Source organism: Populus alba, chromosome 3 (genome assembly GCF_005239225.2).
Source record: "Populus alba chromosome 3, ASM523922v2, whole genome shotgun sequence".
Classification (NCBI taxonomy): Eukaryota; Viridiplantae; Streptophyta; class Magnoliopsida; order Malpighiales; family Salicaceae; genus Populus; species Populus alba.
The window spans coordinates 3,314,499-3,340,899 of record NC_133286.1 but is presented as its reverse complement, the minus strand read 5'-3'; the positions used below and the strand labels follow the sequence as shown (position 1 = coordinate 3,340,899).

The window sequence follows — 26,401 nt, the reverse complement described above, 5'->3', positions numbered from 1 at the left end:
GAATTTATTCAGCTTATGTGGAAGAGATTCTCGTATTTTTTAGTTCTTTAACAAACTAAATTGACTTATTGAAAATTAATTGGCTTCGTGGTGTCTTTCTAACATTTCTTGTGCATGAATTGGTATTTACAGGGTAGGAGTTCTAATTCCAATAGTGCTGATGTCTTGGGACATGTTTTCATTGTATCACATTCCTTTCATACTTGTTTCGGCTTTTCAAGATTCATTATCAATCTTGTAGTGTGTTTCTTGATCCCGTGGTCATGAGATTTACATCACATTTACTCAATCTCACATGAATCGACTTAGACCCAACAAATTTTAAAATGACCCAGACCCAACATATTTTTTAAATGGGACAGGTTAAGCTCGTGAGTTTGAAATAAAGATAATTTTTTTTAAAAAAAATAAGATAAAATCTCTAGATAAGTTAATTTATTTACTTATAGAATATCTAGAAAAAAATCAATTGTCTTTGTTTTTTTTTTTCAAAAAAATAGTGATTTTTATGTCATTTATGACCTATTTGTTATTGTGATACACATGACAATTATATCATGATACCAAACATAACCTTGAACTAATATGATATCCATCCATATTTTTCATCCAATCAAGTAGTTAAAAAACATAAACATAAATTACAACAAAAATATTTTTGTAATATCTCTAATTTTTCTTGCATAATAACCATGTACTAACTTAACTTCCAAATTTGTTCACTGTGATAACAACAACTTTAGGATTTAAAATATATAATACAACTTGATATATTTGATTTAAGGTGTATTTGAGATTAAGGTATACTGATATAATTGAGTTTTTTTTATGAGATCCACAAAAAAACAACAAAAAACATATATTTTTAGCTTTTAGCGAGGTGTAGTTTGTGCATAAAAGAGAGTGTACCTAAAAAAATCAACTCCAACTCAACATACCACAATCTCAAACACACACTTAAACCCTTCAATCTTTTATATCTTTTTATTCAACGATACTATGTTATTCAATTAAACTAAATACTCATTTTAGTAATTTAACCAATATAAACAAACATCAAACCAATCAAATCTAGTTTACATCAACAAAAAACTAAAGCAAAATGAAGTTTTACTGTATCCCTCTTATTATAACACTATTCACTAAAGTGATATTTTTTCTTATTCTTTATGTTTTTTTTTTTAATTTTAATTTTATTATTCATTATTAGATTTATTAGAAATTAAGTTTCATAATTTTTCATAATTTATTTTGTAAAAGGTTATCCCAAACTTATAACTCGAACCACAAGTTTGACAGGTTTTTTTTTTTTTTTAATTGATTTTTTTTTAATTTTATCCTTCAACATTTGTGTTAATTGAAAAATAACAAAAAAACCAAAGGAGGATGGGGTTTTACTATACTCCTCACATAACACTGTTCAATAGAATAATGTTTTTCCCATCATTTTTTTAACTTTATCATTCAATATTAGATTTATTAAGAGTTGCACTTCATAATGTTTTTTAATTTACTTCTTATGAAATTATCCTAAACTTATGAACTGGATCGCTAGTTTGACACGGTTAACTCGGTTGACTCAAGGTTTTTTTTTTCTTTCCATTTTCTAATTGAGTTTTTTCTTCAATTTCATTCTTCAACAATGAATTTATTAGGAATTAGGCTTCATAATTTATGACAATTTTCTTTCTATGAGGTTATCCCCTTTTTATGACTCAAGTCACGAGTTTCGCGAGATAATCCTGGTTAACTTGAGTTATTTTTTTGTTTTTTTTTAATCAACATTTATTATTATTATTATTATTATTATTATTATTATCTTTCAACATTGAGTTGATTGAGAATTGAGCTTTATAATTTGTTTCACTTTGTTTTCTATTAGTTATTTTATTCTCATAACTCAAGTTGTAGGTTTAACAAGTTAACCCAAATTAACTTGGGTTATTATTTTAACTTATTTTTTTTTCAATTTCACCCTCCAACATTGAGTTCATTGGAAATTGAGTTTTGTAATTTGTTTTGATTTACTTTCTATGAGTTTATCATTATCTCATGACTTGGTATATGAATTGACAGGTTAACCCGTGTTAACAGAATCGATCCAATATGTTGATGTTTCAATGCTTATTTAAAAAAAAATCTCATCTTAAATATTTATTTTGAGTTAAACTATATTTCTACCGGTCATCCGGACTGCCTTTGGACCCGTCAAGATACCAAGTCACTTCGAATCAATTTCCACTATGATTAGGTTTTTTTCACTATAAAAAATATTAACAATGTCTAAATATTTTTTTTATATTAATAAAATAATCCAACAAAAGTAAAAGGAAGTAATTGATTCAATATTAAGTTAGAAGTTTAGTTTAAGCATAGTTTTAATACTTAACCTGATTAAAGGTCCATATCATGAGTTAAGTGGTTCAATTCAGGTTGATCCCAGTTTATTTCAAAATAATATTGTTTTAAGAAAAAAAAAGAAGTTGAAATGATGTTCTTGAAAAAAAAAAATTCACACTAGGTTTTACTTGGGTTTTGACTGGATTAATTAGGTCGCGAGTAAACTTGTTAGATCAATTGAATTTAACCAAGTTAACCTCTACCTAGTTTAACATAAACCTAGCTCAAACTAAATTTTAGACTAGTGGATCATTAGATTTACTTGTCAAGCTAGAATTAGTTTTATAACATAAAATTGACATAATTTTAAAATTGTACCAGGTATATGAAAGGAAATTATTATAATTTTATGAATGTAGTGGTAGAATATTCTTACTTTTAAAAATATTCATTTTAAATTTGCAACATATTGTTATAAAAATATTTGTTTTTATTTTAAAATAATTGATGATTTCAATTAGCTTAAATTGAAACCGATATATTTACATAAAAAAACTAAAAGAAAATTATTTTTGCTTATTAGCATGTTTCTTTTTAAATTAATATAATTTGGAAAAGAATTAATGGAGTAAATTTAAGTCTGTCGTGATTGAAAAACATAATTTTTAAATTTATTATTATTAAAAAAATGATATTTTAAATAAATTTTGAAATAGAGTGCACATAATGAAAAGAGGAGAGAGAGAAAAAATAAATAATAAAAGAGATCTTCAAGACATATCATAACTTTAATTATGATATTATTAAAAAGAATTTAACAAATAAAAATCCAAAAACACAAAGAAACTTACAAAATCGGCAATATTTGATGCCTTTACAAATTGCTTGCGACTTGCTTGTCTTCAACACTAGCAATCTTTTTTGATTTCATTAAATTTATTTAATCAAGATTTTTCTAATAATAGCAATAATATATTAATCAGAGTTGCAATATGCTTTCACTATATTTTTCTTTAGTTTTTTCTGCCCTTATCATTATGATTTCTGCAAACCATTTAACTGTTTATTTGAAATGTCACTTAATAATGATAAGCTTAAAAGTTATTTTTACACGGCATTATAAAGTATAAACTGTGCTATTATTTATTTATTTTTAAATAATATTATTTATTTTACTAATTTTTTTGTAAGTGCTATTTAAAAAAAGAAAAATACTAAAAAAGACACGGAGAGTAAAAAAAAAGACCAAGCAACAGTTGAGTTGTAGTAAAACTCATTGACTAATTTCCAAGACAAATGTATGTCTTCTTTCTTTTTTCCTCGAGTAAAGAGACAGGCGTTCTATAATATGTTCGTCCGTTCACCGGCCGGCGGCGTTTCCATCTTCTTCTTGTAAAATCAGCCGCTGACGGAAGAAACAGACACCATTAGTGTTAGAGAACGATTCAGAATTTGGGAAGAAAATGGACAGGATATATCAGAAATTGCGGAATTTAGACGCGTATCCAAAAATAAACGAGGATTTCTACAGCCGTACTCTCTCCGGAGGCCTTATCACTCTCATCTCTTCCGTTCTCATTCTTTTCCTCTTCTTCTCTGAACTCGGTACGTAGCCTATCCAATTCCTTTCAAATATTTTGGTCTTAATCGTTTTGATGATCCCTTAATTTGTTTTTATTTTGAAAGGCTTGTATCTTCATAAGGTTACGGAGACAAAGCTTTTAGTGGATACTTCAAGAGGGCAAAGCCTACGCATCAATGTCCAATTTCTTTCTTTTTTTAATGTATTTGATTTCCTCTTTTATTTTATTTTTTAAAAAAGGTTTTTCGTTTTATTAATATATATATTTATATGCAGTTTGATGTCACTTTTCCTGCCATTCGATGTTCGTTGCTCAGTGTGGATGCCATAGATATCAGTGGAGAGCAGCATCTTGATATTGTGTGTACCCCAAATAAATAAAGTAAAATGAAATTTGGTTATTGTCCCATTAATTTGGTCCTGATTGCAATTGCAGCGGCATGATATATCTAAGAAAAGGATCAATGCTCATGGCGATGTAATTGAAGTCCGTCAGGAAGGGATTGGTGCTCCAAAGGTCAGTAACCAAAAGAATATAACACAATTTATGCTAACATAAATTAAGGGATTTCTGTGTATTGCTTAATTTTGACTTGCAATTACATGATAATACATTCTATCAAAGTCATAAAGTTGATTTACATATATAGGGATGAATTTTGATTTAGGACTTGTGTCATTCCACATTTCCCTTTTCCTTTCAAATGCGTTGTATTATTTTTTCAGGTTTTCAATTTTTTCATCCATTACTCTGTTTTCTTGTAACTTATTCCTTTTTTTTATCTTTCCTTCTTTGCCTTTACGTTGGCTGTCTGCCTCTGGCCTTCTTTTCATGCAGATTGACAGGCCTTTACAGAGGCATGGTGGCAGGCTTGGACACGATGAGGAATATTGTGGTTCGTGTTTTGGAGGCGAAATGGTATATTGATGTCTGGTACTCCTTATTTTGTCATTTCATATGGAAACTCTTAAAATTATAGCCCAGGTATTTGTACAAATGTGCGAATATGAAACAAAAGAGTTTCTAGCTTCTTTTTTTTTTACTATATAGGAAATTAGTTATCTAGACTGAAAGAGATCATAATTATATGATTTCTTTTTTATTTTGAAAAGTTACAAGTGTTGTTAGGAAAGTAATGAATAAGATAAAGTAGAATAATGAGGAAACTGAAAAAGGCTAAGGTTTTCTTAGTTATGAACATTGCATTTCTGACCTAAACTAGAGCCAGAGGATCTGCTGCCATCAATTTTTCTGGTCCATAGGAGTTTCATAGCAGGGTGTTTTTCAAATATCGCAATCTTGACCACCAAAATCATCAATCCAATCTCTATAATGTATTGTTGAGCGTGTACTTCTCAGAAGGATCAAATTCTGTTAGCCATTGTCATCCTTTGCTAGTGATTGTGAAATGAAAGACAGGGAAATCAAGTAGAAGAAATGATAGAGGAGGAGGAGCTGACCACTGTAGCTTGGGTGGTATGCTTAGCAAAAGGTGTGGCTGATGGAATAAAAGGGAAGAAGTAGAAGAAGGGTTTAGGCAGGGCTAGCTTGACTGCTAGCTCTGCTTGGGTTTGCCCTGTTAATCATTGGGTCAGGCTGGGTTTGCATTTTACTTTATTGGTTAGCTGAGTTAGGCTTCTTTTGGTTTATTATTTGGAATTGGGCAATACTTTACGTGTCTCATTAGGTTTTTTGGTCTAGCTGAGCTATGTGCTAATGTTGGTTTTGGTACATTGTTTAGAGAAGAAGAACAAAGAAAATATGGACCACTAATTTTATTTTTCTTGTTCACGTATGCTAATTGTTAGTGTTTTTTGCCCCATTATAGAAATTATATGAGATAAAGTTTCTCATAATAATTAAAAAAAGGGGGCATTCATGTTTCTGTATGGATTTAAATGACTCGTGGCATCTTAATGTTACAGGAAGAATCCAAACAAAAGCTTCCTACAACCTTGGCTGTAGCAAATCATATCGCCCAACATGAGGCAATCTCATAGAGAACTATGTGTTGGGTAGCATGTAGCATTTATTTTTTCACAAATAGTTAGGGAATCAAAATCCTTGCTGTATATAAAAATTGATAAGTTTCCATTTTTAACAGCCATTAACAAGGAGCAAAGGTACATAGTGGCAAGATAGGACATTTTTACTGACCCAAAATTTGTGAAGTAATTAATGGTATGTACATGTGGTGGCCTGAGAGGTTGCCACATATTGTGGGCAGTAGGAATTCCTACAGCCAAGGGTTGTAGGTTGCCTTTTGTTCTTAAAAGTTTATTATGCAACCAAAGCAAGTGCTTCAAAGCATGCTGCAACATGAAGCTGCAACTAAATGAGCCTGCCCTTCCCAATCCCATGGACCAATCTACATTTCGAAGATTGGCTCTTATTTCTGTAGATTATTAATCAATCTCTCTCCTGCAGTCAGATGATGATTGTTGCAACACATGCGAAGAAGTTCGTGAAGCATATAGGAGAAAAGGGTGGGCGATGACAAATATGGATCTGATTGACCAAGTAAGTTCTCTTGTATTTTACTTCAGACAATCTTCACACGGATTGTATGCTATTTCTTAGCAAGGCACAAAAGGAAGCTTAATATTGTGGTTGCTGATGTGTCCCTTTGAACATCTCATTGAGGTATTCTACTTACCTTGATGATGGGACTTCTCCCTTGTTTTTTATTCCTTGTGTGATTCTGGAATTTTGCTCATCTACCATTATAAAGTGCATCATCACTTGCATAAAGACTCGTAGATTCACCAGGAATTTCATCCTGGCATAATGAAGTAGATTTGTTTTTACAATAACAGCATGAATTACTTGAACTAATTTCTTCCAAATTTGTTAAGGGGTACTGATGTGAGACATGGAGGAAATGAAATAAGAGAGAAGTGGATCAGAAGGAATCGTGAATAATATTGTAGATGGAAGAAAAGTTTCACTATGCTCAATGCTCTTTATTCTTTCATCAAAAGCAACTGTTCTAAAACAAATAATGGGAACCCATGTACACACCAAGAATATAGAATGAATAGGAATAGGAATTCCTATGTAGGAAAATCAAGTTCAATAATTGCCAGACAGGAAAGATGAACTCCTAATTGAGATTACTTTAATAGGAAACTGTGTGTATCCACATTTGGCATGAATTGTATGATGAGCCATCTCTATTCCTTGGTATTTTGTTGTTGGTCTGGTAACTTCTAAACTAACTCTAGTTAGCACCTTTATGATCGGCTCTTTGTGCTTCAAATGTAGTAAAGCCAACTCAAATATACCACTAAGCTGTAGTTTTCATTAGTTTAATTTTGAAGTTGACTTTACTTCTCTTTTGATGCCGGCCTGGTTTAAAGCTAATGGGTGTAGAAGCATTAATATGGGTATTAATTGACCTGTTGGGAGAGCAAAATTCCCAATTAATATATTCTAGTTCAAATAAGCCAAGCATTTAAAACTATTGATTTAACCTTTAAATGACCAGACTGACCTTCATTTGTAGTGATTTACAATTATAATTGCATGGCCACTCATGGCAAACACAAAACAAAGTTACCTTTTGTATCAAAAAGAAAATCGTTACTTTTGAATTTTACGAGAGAGACCCAGTGGGAAAAAAATGGTTTTAGTTGCAGAAAAAATTTAAAAATTACATTTCAAACCTGTTTTTACTGGTCTTATCATCATTATACACGTACATTCTACTAATGGAATAAAAAAATAATAAATTATTTTAAATAATGATTAATATTTATCAAAGCATAGTTTCCATTAAAAAAAAATGTAAGATATTCCTTAGTGCTGAACAACTCCAACACTTATATTTTGTTTGTATTTTTTGAAATCAAGATGAAATGAGGGTTAGATCATTTCATTTTCTATAACAATGTGAGAAGTTCTTGACCAGGATGGAACAATAATATAAAGAAGAAGGTTCCTAGAAATGTAATAACATGATACAAGTGGTTTTGTAAGAATTTATTCTCTTATATTTCTGATATGAGGGTTAATTAATCTAGGGTTGTGATTATCATGTGACTTCTTAAAGTCTTTCCTTTAGTGGCTAAGTAGTTTTACTTGGAGACTATGACTAGGAATCCTTTCTACTAGGATCTAGGGTTTTAACCAGTATAAATAGGCTGCTAGGTTATTCTCAAAGTAGTTTTTAGTTATTTTCATCCATCTATTCAGGTTTTGGAGGTTTCTTATGAACCTTAAATCCTAATTATCTTGTTCCAACTTCAGTTTATCCTAATTTTAACCATTATTCTGCTGTAATTTCTGTTTTCTATGTTTTCCTCTTCCCACAGTGTCATTTCAGAGGAAATTCCTATCATGTTTTTTGAAGATTGACAGTGTCAGTTTATAATTTATTTGTCAAAATAATTATATCTATTTTACATATTATGCCACCCTATTACTGTCCTTCAAATTATCGTTTAAGTTGTTTGTTTTATTTTATTATGAAGTTGAAATTATTTTATATATGAAAAAATTAGATACTAAAACCTTTTGAGATTATCAGATATTTGGCATGTGAGCTTTTCAGTTTTTTCTATTTGAGTTCCCATTATTTTTACCTTTTGAATTTGTGAACTCTCAAATTTTTTCAAATCAATGCTCCAGTTAGTTTCCATCAAATATATGATGTGATTAAATTGACATGTGGCATGCTGACATTTACATCAATATTGCATGGACAATTCTCTTTATCTCTAATTGAGGGTTTGTACTTTCAGACAATTATCAATTGAGCGCATTTGTTAGAATTAATTAGTCACCTTTTTATGTGTCCTGTCAACTGTTCAATTGACATCATTATGTGGATCATAGAAGGGGTCAAGGTATTCCAATTGACGTGCACAAATATTTGAGATTCACTCTCTTTTTATTGATATCATGATATTATTCCCCAAATGTGTTTCATGTCATGGAGCTCTCCCTAATAAGTGGCTTGTGTTATTTGGTTAGTATTTTTTGAATTCAGTTGAGATGTTCTAATTGATTTGAATATATAATACATGCTCACAATTCATTCTGTCCATATTGTCTTGTTTTTATACTGTTGTAGAAATAACTATAAGTCCAAAATAATTATATTCCTAGAGGAAAAATCTCAAGCTAGTGAGGTAGCAGTGCTTGTGGTGTAGAACCACCCTTAAGATCACAAAACAGAGAACCAATTATCTAGAAGAAAACTCAATTTTTTATTCTGATATCAATATTAAATGTAAAAATTCAATGCTTCCTAGGTTGGATATTCATTTGTAATTGGATGCATCTATTTATTTGTTATAAGCTAGAGCCATGTCCATCTGAGTGTGAAATTAAATGCACATGCATATTCTGTTCACAGTTGCTAGTTTTTGACTTCTGTTTGTACTGATTGTCTAGCTGCTTAGCCTGAGAAATTTTTGTATTGAGTTTTGTATTCTGATGTTTCATCAGTACAATTTTCTTTCAGTGCAAACGTGAAGGCTTTATCCAAATGATAAAAGACGAAGAAGGTGAAGGATGTAATATTAATGGATCCTTGGAAGTTAACAGAGTTGCTGGGAGTTTTCATTTTGCTCCTTGGAAAAGCTTCCATCAAACAAATTTTCTGATACAGGATTTGCTGGATTTGCAAAAGGATAGTTATAATGTAAGACATTTCTTGGTACCGACGTATAGCAAATACAAAATTAGGGTTCTCAAGCCTTAAGATTACATATGAAACTGTAGAAAAACTTGAGAAAATTATCTGGTATTTTTATTGAAATTTGAATAATAGTTTTGATCCACATAAAATAAACTAGACATTCCTATTTATATTAATATTAAATTCCATTATAGATAAGGATTTCTAATTAAAACTTACCTAATTAATAAAATCCATTTAGCATTAGAATTCCTAAATAGTAAAATGCTAATTAAATTAAAAGTTCTAAACTAAGTAGGAAATAAATAATTAAAATCTAAAATTAACTAGAAAATAATTAAAACAGGAAAGTAATTACTTCATGCTTTAATCTTTATAAACTCCTGGGATTTTGTTCTACGTCAGTTTCCCCCACTTTAGAAAAGCTCATGCTCAACTTAAGTTCAATATCTAGAAAGTACTCTTAAAGATCAACACAATGAAGGTTTTTTGATATGCCCATGCTATCCAGAAGATCAATAACATAAGCATTATCATTGATCTTCTTTAGCACCTTGTATGGACCATACTTCTTCATCTTTAGTTTACACCTTATTGGAAATCTCTCCTTGTGTAAGAAAACCATGACCATGTCTCCTTGAAACAATTTAACTCGTCTATGCTTGTTTGATGTGTGCTTATTTTTGTTAGCTGCTGCTTATAGTTTTCTCTTGACCTTTTGATGCACAACTTGCACCTCTTCAGCCAAATTCCCTGCTGACTTGCTAAATCTAGCAGCTTTAGGCAATGAATGCAGATCGAGTACATGATTTGGAGGCTTCATGTACACAATCTCAAATGGTGTCTTGCTAGTAGCACTATGCTTGGAATTGCTATAAGCAAATTCTGGAGCCTGATATCTCTATCATATGTAATGGATTTTGGAACACCATGCAACCTCATTATCTTCCTGAAAAATAGCCTAGCCATACTAATCGCATTCGTAGTTTTCTTACAAGTAATAAAGTGTGTCATCTTTGAATATCTATCCACAACAACAAAAACATAATTCATTCCTTGCCGAGTTTGTGGAAGGCCTAACCCAAAATCCATGGAAATATCTTCTTAGATATGTTTATGTATAGGTAGAGACATGTATAAACCAATGTTTTGTGATTGCCCCTTAGCTGCTTGACAAGTAAAACAACATCGGACAAATTTGTTTGCATCACGCTTGAGCTGAGGCCAATAATACTTATTCTCCAAAGCTGACACTATTTTATCTCTTCCTCCCATGACACTATAATCCGCCACCATGCCAGTTTCAAATCAATTTCTCGCACATGAATGTGCGAGAGATATACAATCATCATGTAAACCGAAATCTTCATCAGCTCGACCATTAGAACACTTCTCCCATATCTTTTAAAATTAACATCTTCAGTGTATAGCTCTTTCAAACACTCAAAACCCAAAATCTCGCAATGAAAAGTGATTAGTAGGGCAACTCACCTACTTAATGCGTTGGCCACTTTGTTCTTAACTCTAAATTTGTGCTTAAGATTGAAACTGAACTTTTAAAGGAATGGCCATCATATCTGCACTGATTTTCTTCTAACTATCCAAAGACTTCAAAGCTTCATGATCTTAATACAAGATAAAATCTCTATTAATCAAATAATGCTCCTAAATTTTCAAAGCCCTTACACAACATAGAGTTCTTTATCATAGATAGTTAGTTCATTTCAAGGGAGCTTCATTCAACTTCTCACTAAAAAAGGCTATGGGAGGTTTCTTCTCGGGAAAAAACTCCTTCAATACCCACTCCGCAAGCATCACATTCAACTTCAAACAACTTGTCAAAATTGGGTAAAGCATGCATTGGAGCATTGCATAACTTTTCTTTTATTAAGGCAAAACTCTATTCTTCTTCCTCACCCCACTTAAACTTTTCCTTCTTCAAACATTCGGTGATTAGTGCTATAATACTACTGAAATATCGAATAATTCTCATATAAAAAATAGCCAAGCCATAAAAACTCCACACATCACTAAATGTCTTGGGTGCGGGCTAATCATGAATTGCCCTAATTTTCTCCTTGTCAACTTCAACTCTAGCAGCTCCTACTACAAAACCCAAGGATAACAACTTGCTGGTCATGAAGCTACAATTCTTCAGATTTAAATACAACTTGTTTTTTAGCAAAAACTTGAGAACACTCCTTAAGTGCTCCATATGATCTGTTTCATTATGACTGAATACAAGGATATCATTAAAATAAACCACAATGAATTAATTTATGAAAGGTTGTAAAACCTGATTCATCAATTTCATAAATGTACTCGATGCATTCATTAACCCAAATGACATGACTAACTACTCATACAACTCATCTTTTGTCTCGAAAGTTGTTTTCCACTTATCCCCTGGTTGTATCTGAATTTGATGGTACTCACTTCTCAAGTCAATTTTTAAAAAGATTGTTGCACTAAACAACTGATCTAGCATGTCATCTAATCATGGAATTGGAAACCTATATCCCACAATGATTTCATTGATGGCGTGACTATCAATACACATGCGCCAACTACCATCCTTCTTTGGTATTAGTAAAGCAGGAACAAAACATGGGCTTAACCTCTCTTGAATCATCCTTTTCTTCAGCAATTCTTCTATTTTCTCCCTCAAGATCTCCCTCTCTTTTGGTCTCATTTTGTAATGAGTTAAATTCAAAAGACTATCCCCTATTATCAAGTCAAACTGTGTGGAATATCATGAATAGGAGGTAACTCATTCGGTAGTTCATCTGGAATAACTTTATGAAACTCCCGCAATAGAGGCTTAACAACTTCAGGAACCTTAACTACCTTGTCAGCTTCTTCGGACAACAATAAGGACTTCACAATTAAAACATGTATTTTCTTCGTCTTCTTTAAATTTGTTTCAATTTTTAACAAATATTGGGTAATAGTAAGGAATGCATTTCCTCCAGCCTTTTGGGCTTTTGGTTGGGAATTCCTCTTCAAAGGCATCAAAATATGTCAACTATATCATGATAAACTTTATCCTTAATACTTGTTTATGGGGAAAAAAAAACATTACATCATTTTATTATTGTTATTTTTGTTACCTTTTTAATAAATTAAGGTATTTAAGGTTTAGAATGTTTCTCAATATTCATACCTAATTTAACAGTGGTTTCCCTACCATTAATATTCTTGCATCTACCTCTATTGATAATATGGTTAAAAAGCTATTGGTTATGCACCTTGCATGAAAAAGCTTGTGCTTGTGTTATTGTGTCTCATCATCAGCTTTTGGTGTGAGAAGTAATTGTCTCAAAACATAGGCCTGACCATCATCATCATCATCATCTTCATATTCACCCTCACTATTAGGTTCGTAACACTCCTCCGAACACAATTTTGTACCTTCTCTACATTCTTCATCATTACATTCAACAACATTCACAGGTTTGGATCCTTGCCCTTCCTGATTGCATCTATAACACTTTATTGGAGGAAAATTGATATTAGGATTATCTCTTTTCTGGTTATCTCTATTAGGAATTGCTCGGGTCTATTTTTATCATAGCTAGAGCCGAAAATAGCTTGCCTGGATTGACTGTTTGTCTGTGGCAGCTTACCTTTCTCAGTAGGCGTAAGTCGAGGCTTTATGGTAAGAACCCTCCTTGGATAATCAAATCTCGTATTGGTTCTATTGTACATTAACATTTCTGCTCTTAAAACCATATTTCATCCCTTGATAACATTTACTAGCATCTGAAGCTAAATTCTCTCTAATGGCAAGTTTCAGTCACTTTACATGCCTAGCCACTTGTTGCTCATCAGTTTCATGCAGATTATTTCATTCAGTTAGGTGTAAAAATTATGCTGTATATTTATGCAGAGTTGAGAATCTTGGGAACACCCTTTGATACCTTACGGAATAGAAGTTAATCATAATCAAGGGGTGAAAATCGACCTTTTAACAACTGCTTCATCCGTTCCCAAGTTTCAATAGGTATTTTAGCTTCGCACCTCCTAGTTTTCAATAGCCTATCCCACTAGACTAAGGCCCATGCTTTAATATAAACCCTATAATTTTTACCATCTTTGAATCTGAAATTCCTGTATGCTTATAAAATAGATCACATTCAGCTAACCAATTAAGGAACTCCTCTACTCCTATATCATCACCAAAAGAAGAAATCTCAACCTTCATACAGTAATCTTGATTATACCTATTATTTCCAGCAATATCACCTCAATCTTCTTCATTAGATGAGCACTTGTTGTCATGCTGACAACGAGAATTTGCACGAATCGGTTCAGGGACAGGCTGGCCGCGAGCATCATCCCCGTCATGTCTCTCTTTCGTCCTTGGTTCATATTTGCGTGTAACCCCAATGCCTTAAGCCTAGTTGTAAGGTCATCAACTCTGTTATTGATGTCATCAAGCCCAGTTTGCATTCACCTCTTTAAAGCCACTATTGCTACTGAATAACGATTTAGTTGATCCCAAATAGCTTGCATCACCTAATTATTGTTATTGAGATGGTTGACACCAAATGCTCCACCATTCTCTTCACAATTTCCCATCGAATCGAATGTTGACATGTTGTGATACCACTTAATGCAGTGTATAGCGAAGATAAAGCTAGGGTTCTAAAACCTTAAAGTTACAGACCAAACTATGGAGAATTCTAGAGAAAATTATCTGGTATTTTTATTGACATTTGAATAGTAGTCTTGATCCTCATAAAATAAATTAGACATTCCTGTTTATATTAGTACTAAAATCCTTTATAGAAAATGATTCCTAATTAAAATTTACCTAATTGAAAGAATCCATCTAGCATTAGGATTTCTAAATAGTAAAATACTAATTAAATTAAAAGTTCCAAACTAAGTAGAAAACAAATAATTAAAATCCAAAATTAACTAGGAAAATAATTAAAATAGAAAAATAGTAATTTTATGCTTTAATATGGTCTATAAATTCATGGGATAATTATTCTATATCACTAAAATACTTCAGTTATGATTTACTTTGTTTTTCTTGTGGAATTTTGTAAAATTAACCTTTCTCATTTTTTTTCCTTGCATGAAATTTCAATAGGTAATGTCTCTGTCATGTAACTTTTCTCCTTTAGTTTTTTATTTAGATGAAATCTCATTATGTTAAATTCATTTTAAACATTTTGGACCATGATACAGACAAGTCATAGGATCAATAGACTGGCTTTTGGTGACAACTTTCCAGGCGTGGTAAACCCCCTTGCTGGGTAATTTTCTCTTTCTTTTCTTGCACAGCTACACACACCTATAAAAGTTATTGCTCTTCCGGCATTATTTGTTTTATTAGTTGAAATGTTCTGTGTGTGTTTGAGTGACTGATAGCCTCACTTGTGTTGAAAATAGATACTTGTGATTTATCAATTGTCATGTTTAGATACTTGTGATTTATTTTTTGTCAAGTCAAGTTTCCTTTCTATTTTGGATGTTTCCTGTTTGTTAATTTCATCTTCCCACCCCTTCCCTCTCTTTTTTTTTTTTTTTGTCTTTTTGACTTAATAGTTCTAATCTATTGCCTTGTTCAGGATACAATTGATGCATGACACACCAAATGGCGTGCAGCAGTTTTTCATTAAGGTTGGTATTGTTAATGCCAAGGCATTATTCTGACTCTACATGCTTACACTGAGTCCTGTCCAATGTTAAAAGAATCAATGTTTTTGATTGAGAATTCCATCCAAAGTTGTGCATTCCTCTAGTTTTATTGCTTAAATCCAAGAATGTAAAAAATATCGCATGAGAATTTTTCAGTTGTCTTCCACCTTTTCTGGTTAATTCTGTTTTTTGGTATCTTGTACCCATTAATTTTGAGGATTTCCAGACATTTGCTTTCTTTTTTGTTCATAGGCTATTAGCACACGAGAGCAATGCATTCTGACTGTTTATGGAAGATTACTGGATATATGTATAGTTTTGAAGTTTGGATAACGTGAACAACCAGTTTTGCCTTTAACAATGTCATGTTAGGATCATTATCTTAAATGTAGCTGGCAATGTTTCAATAGAATTACAGTTTTAACTTTGCAGGTGGTCCCTACAATATACACTGATATTCGAGGCCGCACTGTGCATTCGAATCAGGTATTACTAAAAATCTAAAGATCACGAATATGTTCCTCATGGCTTGTTCCTGTCATCATGTGCTGAAGTAGCATGGCTGTTTTGCAGTACTCTGTTACAGAGCATTTCAAGAAATCAGAATTGACACCCCTTGATTCTCTTCCTGGAGTTTACTTCTTCTATGACTTTTCTCCAATTAAGGTGTGTTCCTTCATGCATATAATATAATCTTGTTGAGCATCTATCTAGAGTCTTTCATTATTATGTTGGTGCAGCAATTGTTACTATTGAAAAGCTTCCATGTTGTTGACTGTTGTTATTTAAACCAATGTCGTTTGTTTTTCACTGTTTATATGTTCCATATATGTTAACCATGTACAAAATGAAGTTATTTTGTTGGATTTTAGAAAGTTCTTTAGGAACTTGTCCAGTGAATAAATATTATAGAAGTGCTTAGGGGAAAAAGTGGTAAAAAAAAATAAAAAACAGTGATCTACTTGTTTCAAATCTTTTGATCGTCAGTACACAAAATGGTGCTATAACAAGCAGCCACTTGGTGTTGCTTATCATTTGCTATCTATTGAACTTTTTGCATTTTGCAGGTGATATTCAAAGAGGAGCACATTTCATTTTTACACTTCATGACAAGTGTTTGTGCTATAATCGGAGGTAGTTTCTCTGTCCTTTGCTCTCCACAACCCCCTGCCCTTGAAAGCTTACAATTTTTTATCAGAACATGCATGCATGTGCTGTTTAAACCTTATCTTGAAAATGTGCTCTTGTTATTCATCATTATATTGTTTATTTTGGCAGCTTTGACGTGACTCATTATGGTGTTAATTGTTAGCTTTGAATTGTGATAGGGTAGTGCTGTTCTTGACTTGACCTTTCTGGCAACTCTGGAACATATTCAAACTTGTATAGGTCTATTTAAATTAAGGTGAATCTTAGGAATATTCTGCATGGTAAATGCATTAGGCTTGCAATTTGTACCAACAGGCATAAGCAGTTACGCAACGGTTTTTTCCTTTGAAGGTGGCAACTCCACTAAAAATAAATAACAAGTGCAAAAGATTTACAATGGTTTAGCAGTTGTCTGCACAAAAACTTCAGTGATCAAAATTAGCCATTATCTCCACAAAAACTCAGTAATCCAAATTATTACAATCACCGATAGATTTGCCCCAGAAAATCTCTCAACCACTCTCACTAGTAAGCCCAAAATCCAATTACACCCTGAGAAAGTTCTCACAACAAAAACTACTCAAATTTATGAAACAATGTCTCCATTAAGGAGAAAAACAAAAATTCTACCAAAAAAGCCGTCCAAGAAAATCTCTCAAATATGACTCAAAAGGCCACACCAATATTACTTTTGAACTCTTGATTCTATCGTTGGTTTATAGAAGGAGCACAAACCTACTTGTACAATACTCAAAAAGGAAATCCTACACTTAGTAAAACAAATGCTATTTTAAACAAAGATTTTTTTTGAGAGGAAATCTTTAACCTATTAGGAATTTGATACATAGTTCCAAAAGAGGATTGGAAAATCAGGAGAGTTGAGCCACTCCCCTTGCTTCTGTTTTTTAATCTAAATTATCTCTTGAAATTTCCGGATTATACCTATGGTCTCCAAGCTCTCGAACATTTTTCCCAGATAAAAGGTTATAAGATGCTATAATGTTTGTAAGGTAACCATTTGTTGTACCTGATCATCATATAATGCTTAACCACAAAAAATATGTTTCATATTAAGCACAAAAACTTACTGATATAAAACAAAGTGAATTAGGAACCAAACAACAAAAACCAAAGAGAACCTAATCCCTGGAACCTCAATTTAATTTATCAATCATGCATGTGTTGCAGTAGAAGGCAACTTCTTCTAAATAGGAAGTAAGATCCTGTGAGCTGTTGGAAAAGCTACTAAATATGAAATAGAATTATGAAAGTAAGTAGAGAAAGTGACTTGAATAATTACATAAAATTGAAAAAAAAAAAGTTGATCTTACATGTCCTTCAATGTCTTAACTGGTCCTGGTAAGAAGCGGAGAAACCAGCTTTTGAAATTGCTGCTTTTGCTTCCCTAACCTTACTAGGGAATTGATGCCAAAGTCACCCTTTGCACCAGGGAAAACCATAAAGGGCTTTACTTTTGCTAAATTGTATTGTACACAGGATGGAAGAAATGATTAGTTTGTGCTTCTGCCAGAGAAGTTGGTTTCAAGTTGGTGGATCCTGAGATTACCATTCCAGGTCTCTTTAGGGTTTTGGTCCAAATTGATAGCGCCTAGTTAGTTAAGATTAGGAAAGTCATGTTTAATGCTTAAATTAGGAAACAACATGCTCTATTGCCATGGTTAAGATAACGGGAAATTGCTATTTCCGAAGCAGAAATTCTCGACTAATTGCACATTTGTGAGCGTAATTTGTCCACTTAAAATAACAGGAAATTGCATAATTTGTTGGCTACTTGGATATTTTTTGTCCATTCTGTTATGTTTTTGCTCTGTTTGTCCTCCTTTTTGATCTTATTTCAATCCAATCAATTTTGTTTACAAATGCTTCTAAGCATTCTTATCTCTGCTTTAGCTCAATTTGCAATATGAGCAAACACTGGTAACTTGATTTATAGTGTTTACAGGGTTTCGTTTACAATTGAAACACTCAAATGGTTTACAAATTAGGAACTGGAGAACTCTTATGACAACAATATTTTGTTATCACAGATTTAGTTTTAGGTTTGGAAGTATTTTAGCGAACATGAAATTAGATATGGTTTTGTCCATTGTTAACCCATTGACTTGGCTGCCCTAGCTTCAGGTTCCAGATCCATTACAGTTGTACGTGATGATTTGGATCAACAAGTTGCAAAACATAACGTGGAAGCTCACAAGTAATGAAATTGCAAGCATCTCCAAAAGGAAAATTATGCAAATCTATGGAAAATATACTTGCAAAATACTAAATATGAGAAGTGTATTTTTGCATGTATGTCAATCAAAACAACCTCAACAAGCACTCCTAAGCACACTAAAACCTGAAATACCAATTCAACTAAGCCTGTTGTAAAGTAGTTGTACAAGTCAAGGTATCATATCTACACCAGAAATTGTACCGTGAACCTTACATACATCAGACTTGTAACGCTGGTTTAGCCTGCAATATGGCAGTAGTGAAGTTTGACATGGAAAACCAGTAATACCTAGCAGTAAATTATTTCAATAACTTTTAACTTCTATTTCAGTATTTCTGTGTGGCCTAATTGAGAATTAGTTTACTCTATTTGCCTTCTTGGGTAATATATTATTCAACCTTTTACAAGAATGATAATATGATATTATTGGATCTTATATTCTTCCTGCATAAGCATCTTACTTTCTTCTTTTTTATTTGAAATGATTAATATAGTGTTAACCCTTGTAGGTATTTTCACAATTGCGGGAATAATCGATTCCTTCATAAATCATGGTCAAAGAGCAATCAAGAAGAAAGTGGGAATTGGTAAATTCGGTTGAAGTTGTCAGTGGCTATCTGTAACATTTTCAGGTTTTTTCTTTGTTTTAGATTTGTAATATACAGCCAATCTGGTTATTCACTCAAAAGTTGTCTTCTTGAGTCAAGGGAAGTTCATTTTATTTTTTTTTGCCTTCACAAACCCGATGTTTTAGGCTGTAAATGTTACACAATATGCATGCTAAGCCCAGAGCTGAAGGCAAAGAGCACACATTCAACTGCAGCTGCATAATTGATTGATGCTTGTCACACATGTTTTAGATAGCTTGTACGAACGTGAAGAATGGATATCTGAGACTTTATTTTTTGTAGAATATCATAAAGCTCCCTCCCTCCCTCCCTCTCTTTGAAGTGTTGCCGGCTAGTTTCATTCGGATTGCCAGAGGGGAGAGCTAAATTTGGAGCAAGACCGTGCACAAGAAATTATTATGGTATTTTATTCTTGTCTTTTATCTGGAAAATTAAGGTGAGAACAGTTTACCATTTGTCATGCATTCACAAAGTGATGGGATTCACCAGCTCCTTCAGTCGCTGTGGGAGGAGTTGCTCTTTCACAAAATTCATGCATGTGAGTAAATGATCTATAGAAAAGAGTTGCAGATAAATTGACACTGACTAACTCTAGCACTCTTGACCAGTCACCCTTCATAAAAATAGAAGCAACGAAGCATGTAGGAATGGCCAAAGTGCTCACAGATTTCAATTCTCATATAAAAAGGTGTTCTAAATGGGGAAAAAAACACAGGCAGATCACACTGCCGAAGTCAGAAAAGGTTATGAATTTGCTGCTAAGAATCTACAGGAATCCTCAATTTAGTCCATAGCCTATATAGCTATTCCCAATCGAGTCTTGAAATAAAATAATTTATCAATTAGGTCCCTAATGTTTCACCCTCCAGCAACTGAAATGTGAGGTGAACAACATGCAGCCCTAAAGCTCTCGCAGCACCAGTCAGAACTGCTAACCTGAACATCATTTAAACAATTCGTTATGATATAAAAGAGGAGAAACGCCAAAGAGAAAGTCCACATGATGGATTTAGCATAGCAATAATTCTGTAAAAACATGTTTTTACGTCTTAAAAAATTTTAAAAAAATTATTTTTTTTTATTTCAAATTAATTTTTATGTATTTTAAAATCGTTTTGATGTGTTGATGTGAAAAATAATTTTAAAAAAATAAAAAAAAAATTTTATATTTTCAAATAAAAATACTTTTAAAAAATAAACTACATGTCATATAAATTTAGAAAACTGATGCACAACAATGAAAAACGCTACTATGTTTATAACAGAGCACGATAAGCAATCACTTTCTTCTTCTTCTCTCTTCTATCTTTTTGGAATAGCTGAATCATAATGATCTCATTGCACCAACGGAAAACATCGGCTTCATCAGAAGCATCAATTTGCCACTTAAGGAACAATGACAGCACATGCTTGAGAAATTATTTCGACAAACAAATTTCATATACTTAAAGTTCTGAACGAAAAAAGTTATTTACTGAAACCTGTAACGATTACAAAAGTTCTTAGGATATCTCTATTTCTATAGATTTTTTACGGTATTTCAAACAATAGCTAAAACAATTATCACTTCTCAGTTTCAAATTGAATTCTAAATCATGCAGATGTTGGCCAAACACACACAAGCATTACACATAGAATGAAATACTCAACATCTTAATGTAATAATTCAATCGAAGAAATTGTTCACATAATTATAGTAAGGTTACATCAAAAATCCTAGAATAAAAGTCTACTCCATAGTTAAATTAAAGAGAAACAAACTTGATACAATGAACATCACTCAAAAGGAGAGAATTTCCGTTGAAAAAATAGGTGTCCTCCCGGTTTTCAATAGTTTTGCCTCTGCCCCTCCTTTATTTCACTTGGTGCTGCCTCCTCTCTTTTTTTCTTTTTTATGTTGTAGGGTTTGTACGTCTTCAATTCCTTGTTTTTAGATCCCCTTATTTTCTTTTATATTGTGGCTTTTCTACCCCTGCAGTAATGAGGAAAGTTTCCTTTTCTGCATTGAATTCCTTCTTACTCAGACATTGCGGGCCCGATTTGAAGTAGAAAACATGTGAATTCAAAGATCTCTATTTCTGGAAAAATTGTAGAGAATCAAATTTTCTTTCCAACGAAACTGATCTTGCAATTTTTGGATGTCTGAGCGTTGAGATAAGGGCCATAAACTAAAACAGTCTTTGCAATGCAGGAATTTCGGGCTGGTTCAATCCTTGTTTTTCAACTTGCTTTTTGGGCTTTGAAACAACAAAACTGAGTTATATGCCCTTCATATATTTTGTAGACCTTCATCTCAGCTATTTGAAAATAGTGACGAACATCTGGAACTAAATTGTATAGCTTCTTTTGCAATACATAATGAATCATTATTCAGTTTCATTGCCGGGCTCTGCCTGTTCAGTAACTTAAGATCTGAAAACACATTAATTTCCCACGAGGTCAATAATTCAAAAAAAGATTCAAAATTCTAATTGTCTTGTGCAACATATCCAAAATATTTAAAAATCAAGCATAGTGAAAAATATACATGCTAAAAATTCCCTTATCAACATCCCTAGACCATGCAAGATCCGAGGTAAAACCAAAAATCTGACAGCCGTTCTGCGCATACCATGTCATTTCGGCAGAGCAACATATCCGGGAAACGCCATGGCAACCGCAGGAACTCCAAGACCACCGAGATGCTGACCACCAAATTGCATAACTGCATGCCAATCAACCACCGTAACAAAATGAATTATTTAGACACCAATATACAGCATGTAGTCCTTTGCTTCCTTAAGAATACAAAGCATGGACTGGACACACTATAACAGCTGATAATAAGAAAGAGAAGCTTAATTAGTCAAGTCTTAAGTTTAATTTTTAAAAATTATAAGTTCGAGTCTCGCAAATCTTAAAACCACCGAAAACTTATATAATTGTTAATTTCAAGAACCGTAAAATTAATCGAAATAAACGCAAACTAACCCGAACACTCACATTAATAAACAAATAAAAAAAATACCAAACACACGGAAAAGAAGAGAAAGCAAGATGAAACCACATGTAGTATGAAAAAAAGTGCAAGGCTAAAGCATTGGCATGAGCGTCTCTCACACTTGCATAATGAAAAGCATTGAAATTGTTCTTCTTATTTGTTACCCTTTTAAGAGGATAAAAAATATGATCCCAAAAAAAAACTGTACCTGGCTAAAAAGAAGGTTGTTCCCGGGAAGTTCTGATCACCATGCTCAACACCCACGTTCCTTGTGGCTCCCATAACCTGTGTCCCACCATATAGAAAAGATCCTCTTCTATTTCCCTGAATTTTTGGTGGAGAGGAGGCTTGAGAATCACTACCAGGACATTGGACTAACTGCTAAGCAGGAGCTTGACTACGGTTTTGAGCAGGGATTCGCTGAAGAGAGTGAAGCGGTGGAGCGGTGGAGGTTCTGTTGATTTGGTTGTGCTGCGGAGCTCCCTCCCTGATAGAAGTGGAGATTGCGAAGATGGAATAGAACTGACCACAGAAGGTGGCATTTTCATATTGCTCAAAGGCTTCCCTGCTGTCGGAGGAGTGACGGTGTCACCAATATAAAGCTCGTCAATTGTAACAGAGTCAGCTGTATTCTCCCCCCGCACCAATGCACTGTTTGAATGGAGTGCGAAGATTCTTGCTTGTGCTTGCACCATGCATTTCCTTTGTTTACTTAAAGTAATGTCTTTGTTTGAAGATCCGGAAGGACAAAAAGGAGGAGAAGCAGAAGTCAAGCTTGAATGTTTTCGGGTAATAGGTGCCGGTACATAAAATAGGTTCTCCTTCAGATTTACATATTACAAACTTTTTTATTTATATAAACAAAACAGATTTTTATGAAACATGATATTAATTTTATAATATAAACTTAGATTATTTTAATAAAAAAAAATTGATACAAATATTATAATTGTTGAGCACTAACTAGACATAATAAAAAAAGTATTCATTACAATCAAAAGAACATGTTCTGAAATAAAAAAAAAATGACATGCTAACAAGCTATAAACTTGAAAAAGATAAATAATGAGAGGGATTCAATATACATACACATGAGATGATAAAATATATATATATATATATATATATATATATATATATATATATAGAGAGAGAGAGAGAGAGAGAGAATAGCGCTTTAAGTTCTTACAATAAAAGTTTCTCAAATAACCATATCAAGAACATCATAAGATAAAGCTTGTCAAAAAATCAAAAAGTAATGAGCATGACTCTTCGTACTGTAAGATGATTATTATCACAGGTTGATAACTCCTTCGACCAATTAAGGTTTAGATACGATGTACACAAAAACTAACATTACTCTGTTAGAATGAGTATTCTAATTGGCATACCATATATTCATATTATAATCACACAAACATATTCTTATCTTAAGGCTCAACTTATGACATCAATTAAATAAAAAGCTATCATTTCAGAAGTACATAATGGTTCATATCTAAAGATTCAGTTTCAATAAATGATCATGTTTAATAATAAACAAGGAAATATAAATAACAATATAAGAATTACCAAGAAGCACAATCAATTCCATATAAACAATTCAAGTATTTATACTAATCCTCTATCATATAAAAAATTATCTACTCATCTAACTCAAAAGTAGAAATAACACAGAGTCATATGCTGAAGGCAATCCTACTGATGTCCTGCAGGTAAAACATTAGGAATATTTGAATATAAAATGAGACATACTAAAAAATAATGTATAATTTATTTAATACACTTAACTTAGGATCTAACTCATAATCCTTTATGTTTATAAACTAAATCCGTTCTTTTTTCTAAAAACCCAAAAATCAAACGTTTTCTGAAATCTATTTCAAAAGGAAACAAAATATAAAACTTGATAATAATTCATCAATTAACCTCAATTATCCGTCATAACCAATATAAAAAAACTAGAATTTCAGTTAGGGACCAATCTTGATTTTTCTCAGATTTTTAGGGTTAAAATTATAATTTTATCAAATTAGATAACTAAACTGAAAATATCATAAATTCATAACTATACTGAAGTAATTCTTGTTAAACGCGGACAAAAAAATGAAGAAGCTTGATAACAAATCCAAACACAGCATTGCTGTGAGCATTCCATAAAGAAAAGGTTGATTGAATGATTTCAGCATCTTCAGTTAACTAATATATGCAAACGAATAAAAAAAATGATTCTTACAACATGAATTATTGATTGGTAAACTTTAACTAAATTCTATAAAAAAAGAGACTTGAGTTTCATCAACTAAATAAATTATTATCCATAATAATTAACCCATAATATTCCAATCAACTCATTATTCAAACCAAATCAAAATCTTTAAAACCTGTAATCTTCAACAAAATATAATCTTAATTAATAGTAGCAATTATACACATCAAAACATAAGTTTTATTTTTTAAACTTATTTTCTCCAACTCTCTTCTCCTTCTCTTTCTCTCTCTTCTTACAGTTCCCTCTCTTGAAATCCGAGTCTTTCCTTCTTCGTTTCCTTTTCTCTTCTTCCTTTTATATTAACCATCTCTTTATTCAATTACTAAAATGTCCTTCATCCATATACACCTAAAAGCTTACTCTTCTAAGAGTATTGTTGTTATTTTCTATCAAACCTTCTTTCTTGATTTCAAAATATTACAAGAATGATTAAAATAATCCCCTGTCAGTCAATGAAGATGAAGCAGCTTAGCATTAGCAAAATGAAAAGCAAATACATGAAAAGAGAAGAAAATTCAACACATAAATGAAAGTAAGACTCGGAAAAATTGATATCATATAACATTAATTTCAGCAAGTGTCTGGTAAAACACTTCAAATGGTAAGAAATAATAAATCAACCAGCAAACTACCATTTTCCAGTTAAATCTCAAAATCTTGAAATTAAATGATCTGATGCAAAGAAATTGACAAACAAAACACAAACTGAACCCCAGCATTCTTGAGCCACCCTTTAGAAAAATATAAGCGCATTTTCAAAACAAACAGTGTTTTCAAAAAATTCAATTTATTTTTTTGTTAAAATTTAATATGATTTGTATGTTTTGGATCGTTTTAATGGGCTGATGTCAAAAATAATTTTTAAAAAATAAAAAATATCATTGACATGCATTTCGACACGAAAAATTATTTGAAAAACAACCGCTACCACACTACCAAACATACTCTTCACCGTGGGCGTTCTCTTTCGATTGTGCAATGATTTAGATCGCGTTGATGGGATAGTGGAGGAAAGCCGAAAGAATTTGTCTGGAGAATCTTAAAAGGACAACCATCATTGCTGAAATCAAGCATTTAGAGAAAATTCAGCAGAAATTGACGACAGTGGCATTTAGGCAATGTTCTTCTTGCCTCAGCAAGAGCAAAAAAGAGCAATGGAAAAAAGAACAGCAGGTGACAGGGGCACTGAAATAGCAGCAGAGCAGGCAAGCATGGATCCTCATGTTGTGCACATATAAGCTACACGTCTGGACGCGGGTGTCTGAGCTCAGGCAAGGCTGGGAAGCCAGTGACCCTGCAGGGAGACAATGCTGCGAGCAGCTGTCGGAAAAGTGCAGGAAACGAACTTGAAAGGAGCTGCCGGAGCAGGCCGCTAAATGAAGGAAAACAATGCAAATTCATAACAAACGGAATAAAAAAGAGCGAAAGCACGAGCAGGTTTGAGTAGATGAAGGCGGAGTCAAAAGAAGGATCAAATGAGAAGCATCAATACAAGGACCGAATGAACATCAGCAGGGCAGTCTAAGCCACTGTTAATTCCACACCAGTGAGGGGGGAAAAAGAGCAAAGAATCATGTGATGGCTGCATCAGAGGTGACGCCAGTTGCCTGCCAAAAGAAGCAAAAGAGAGAACCAGCTGGAAAGACGTGAAAAGCATTGGTCACTGCATCTCTGACATAAACACGGACAAAAGACATGAAGAAGCATCGCTGTGAGCGTTCCATAAAGAAAAGGTTGATCGAATGATTTCAGCATCTTCAGTTACCTACGATATATGCAAGGGAATCAAAAAATGATTCTTAGAACATGAATTATTGATTGGTAAACTTTAACTTAATTCTACAAGAAAAGAGACCCGAGCTTCATCGATCTGTAATTGATCAAGTTAGGCTTTAATTTGCAGAAATTAACATATA

At 32.6% G+C, this 26,401-nt stretch overlaps 1 protein-coding gene across 3 annotated transcripts; it reads left to right on the top strand.

Moving 5' to 3' along the window:
• Positions 1 to 3,590: 3,590 nt before the first annotated feature.
• LOC118029143 (uncharacterized) lies at positions 3,591 to 19,650 on the top strand. 3 transcript variants are annotated; one of them, XM_035032960.2, is made up of 14 exons: positions 3,591 to 3,945; positions 4,027 to 4,124; positions 4,199 to 4,282; positions 4,359 to 4,439; positions 4,761 to 4,841; positions 6,351 to 6,443; positions 9,391 to 9,570; positions 14,767 to 14,834; positions 15,150 to 15,201; positions 15,652 to 15,705; positions 15,793 to 15,885; positions 16,287 to 16,353; positions 19,114 to 19,236; positions 19,516 to 19,650. In XM_035032960.2, the coding sequence occupies exons 1-13, from the start codon at positions 3,804 to 3,806 to the stop codon at positions 19,203 to 19,205; spliced, it is 1,185 nt and encodes a 394-aa protein (XP_034888851.1). In that variant the 5' UTR covers positions 3,591 to 3,803; the 3' UTR covers positions 19,206 to 19,236; positions 19,516 to 19,650. The 3 variants fall into 3 exon arrangements, with proteins under 3 accessions (XP_034888851.1, XP_034888848.1, XP_034888858.1); XM_035032957.2 differs by having other exon boundaries at positions 19,114 to 19,517; XM_035032967.2 differs by having other exon boundaries at positions 3,592 to 3,945; positions 4,027 to 4,100; positions 19,114 to 19,517.
• The last annotated feature ends 6,751 nt before the right edge of the window (positions 19,651 to 26,401 follow it).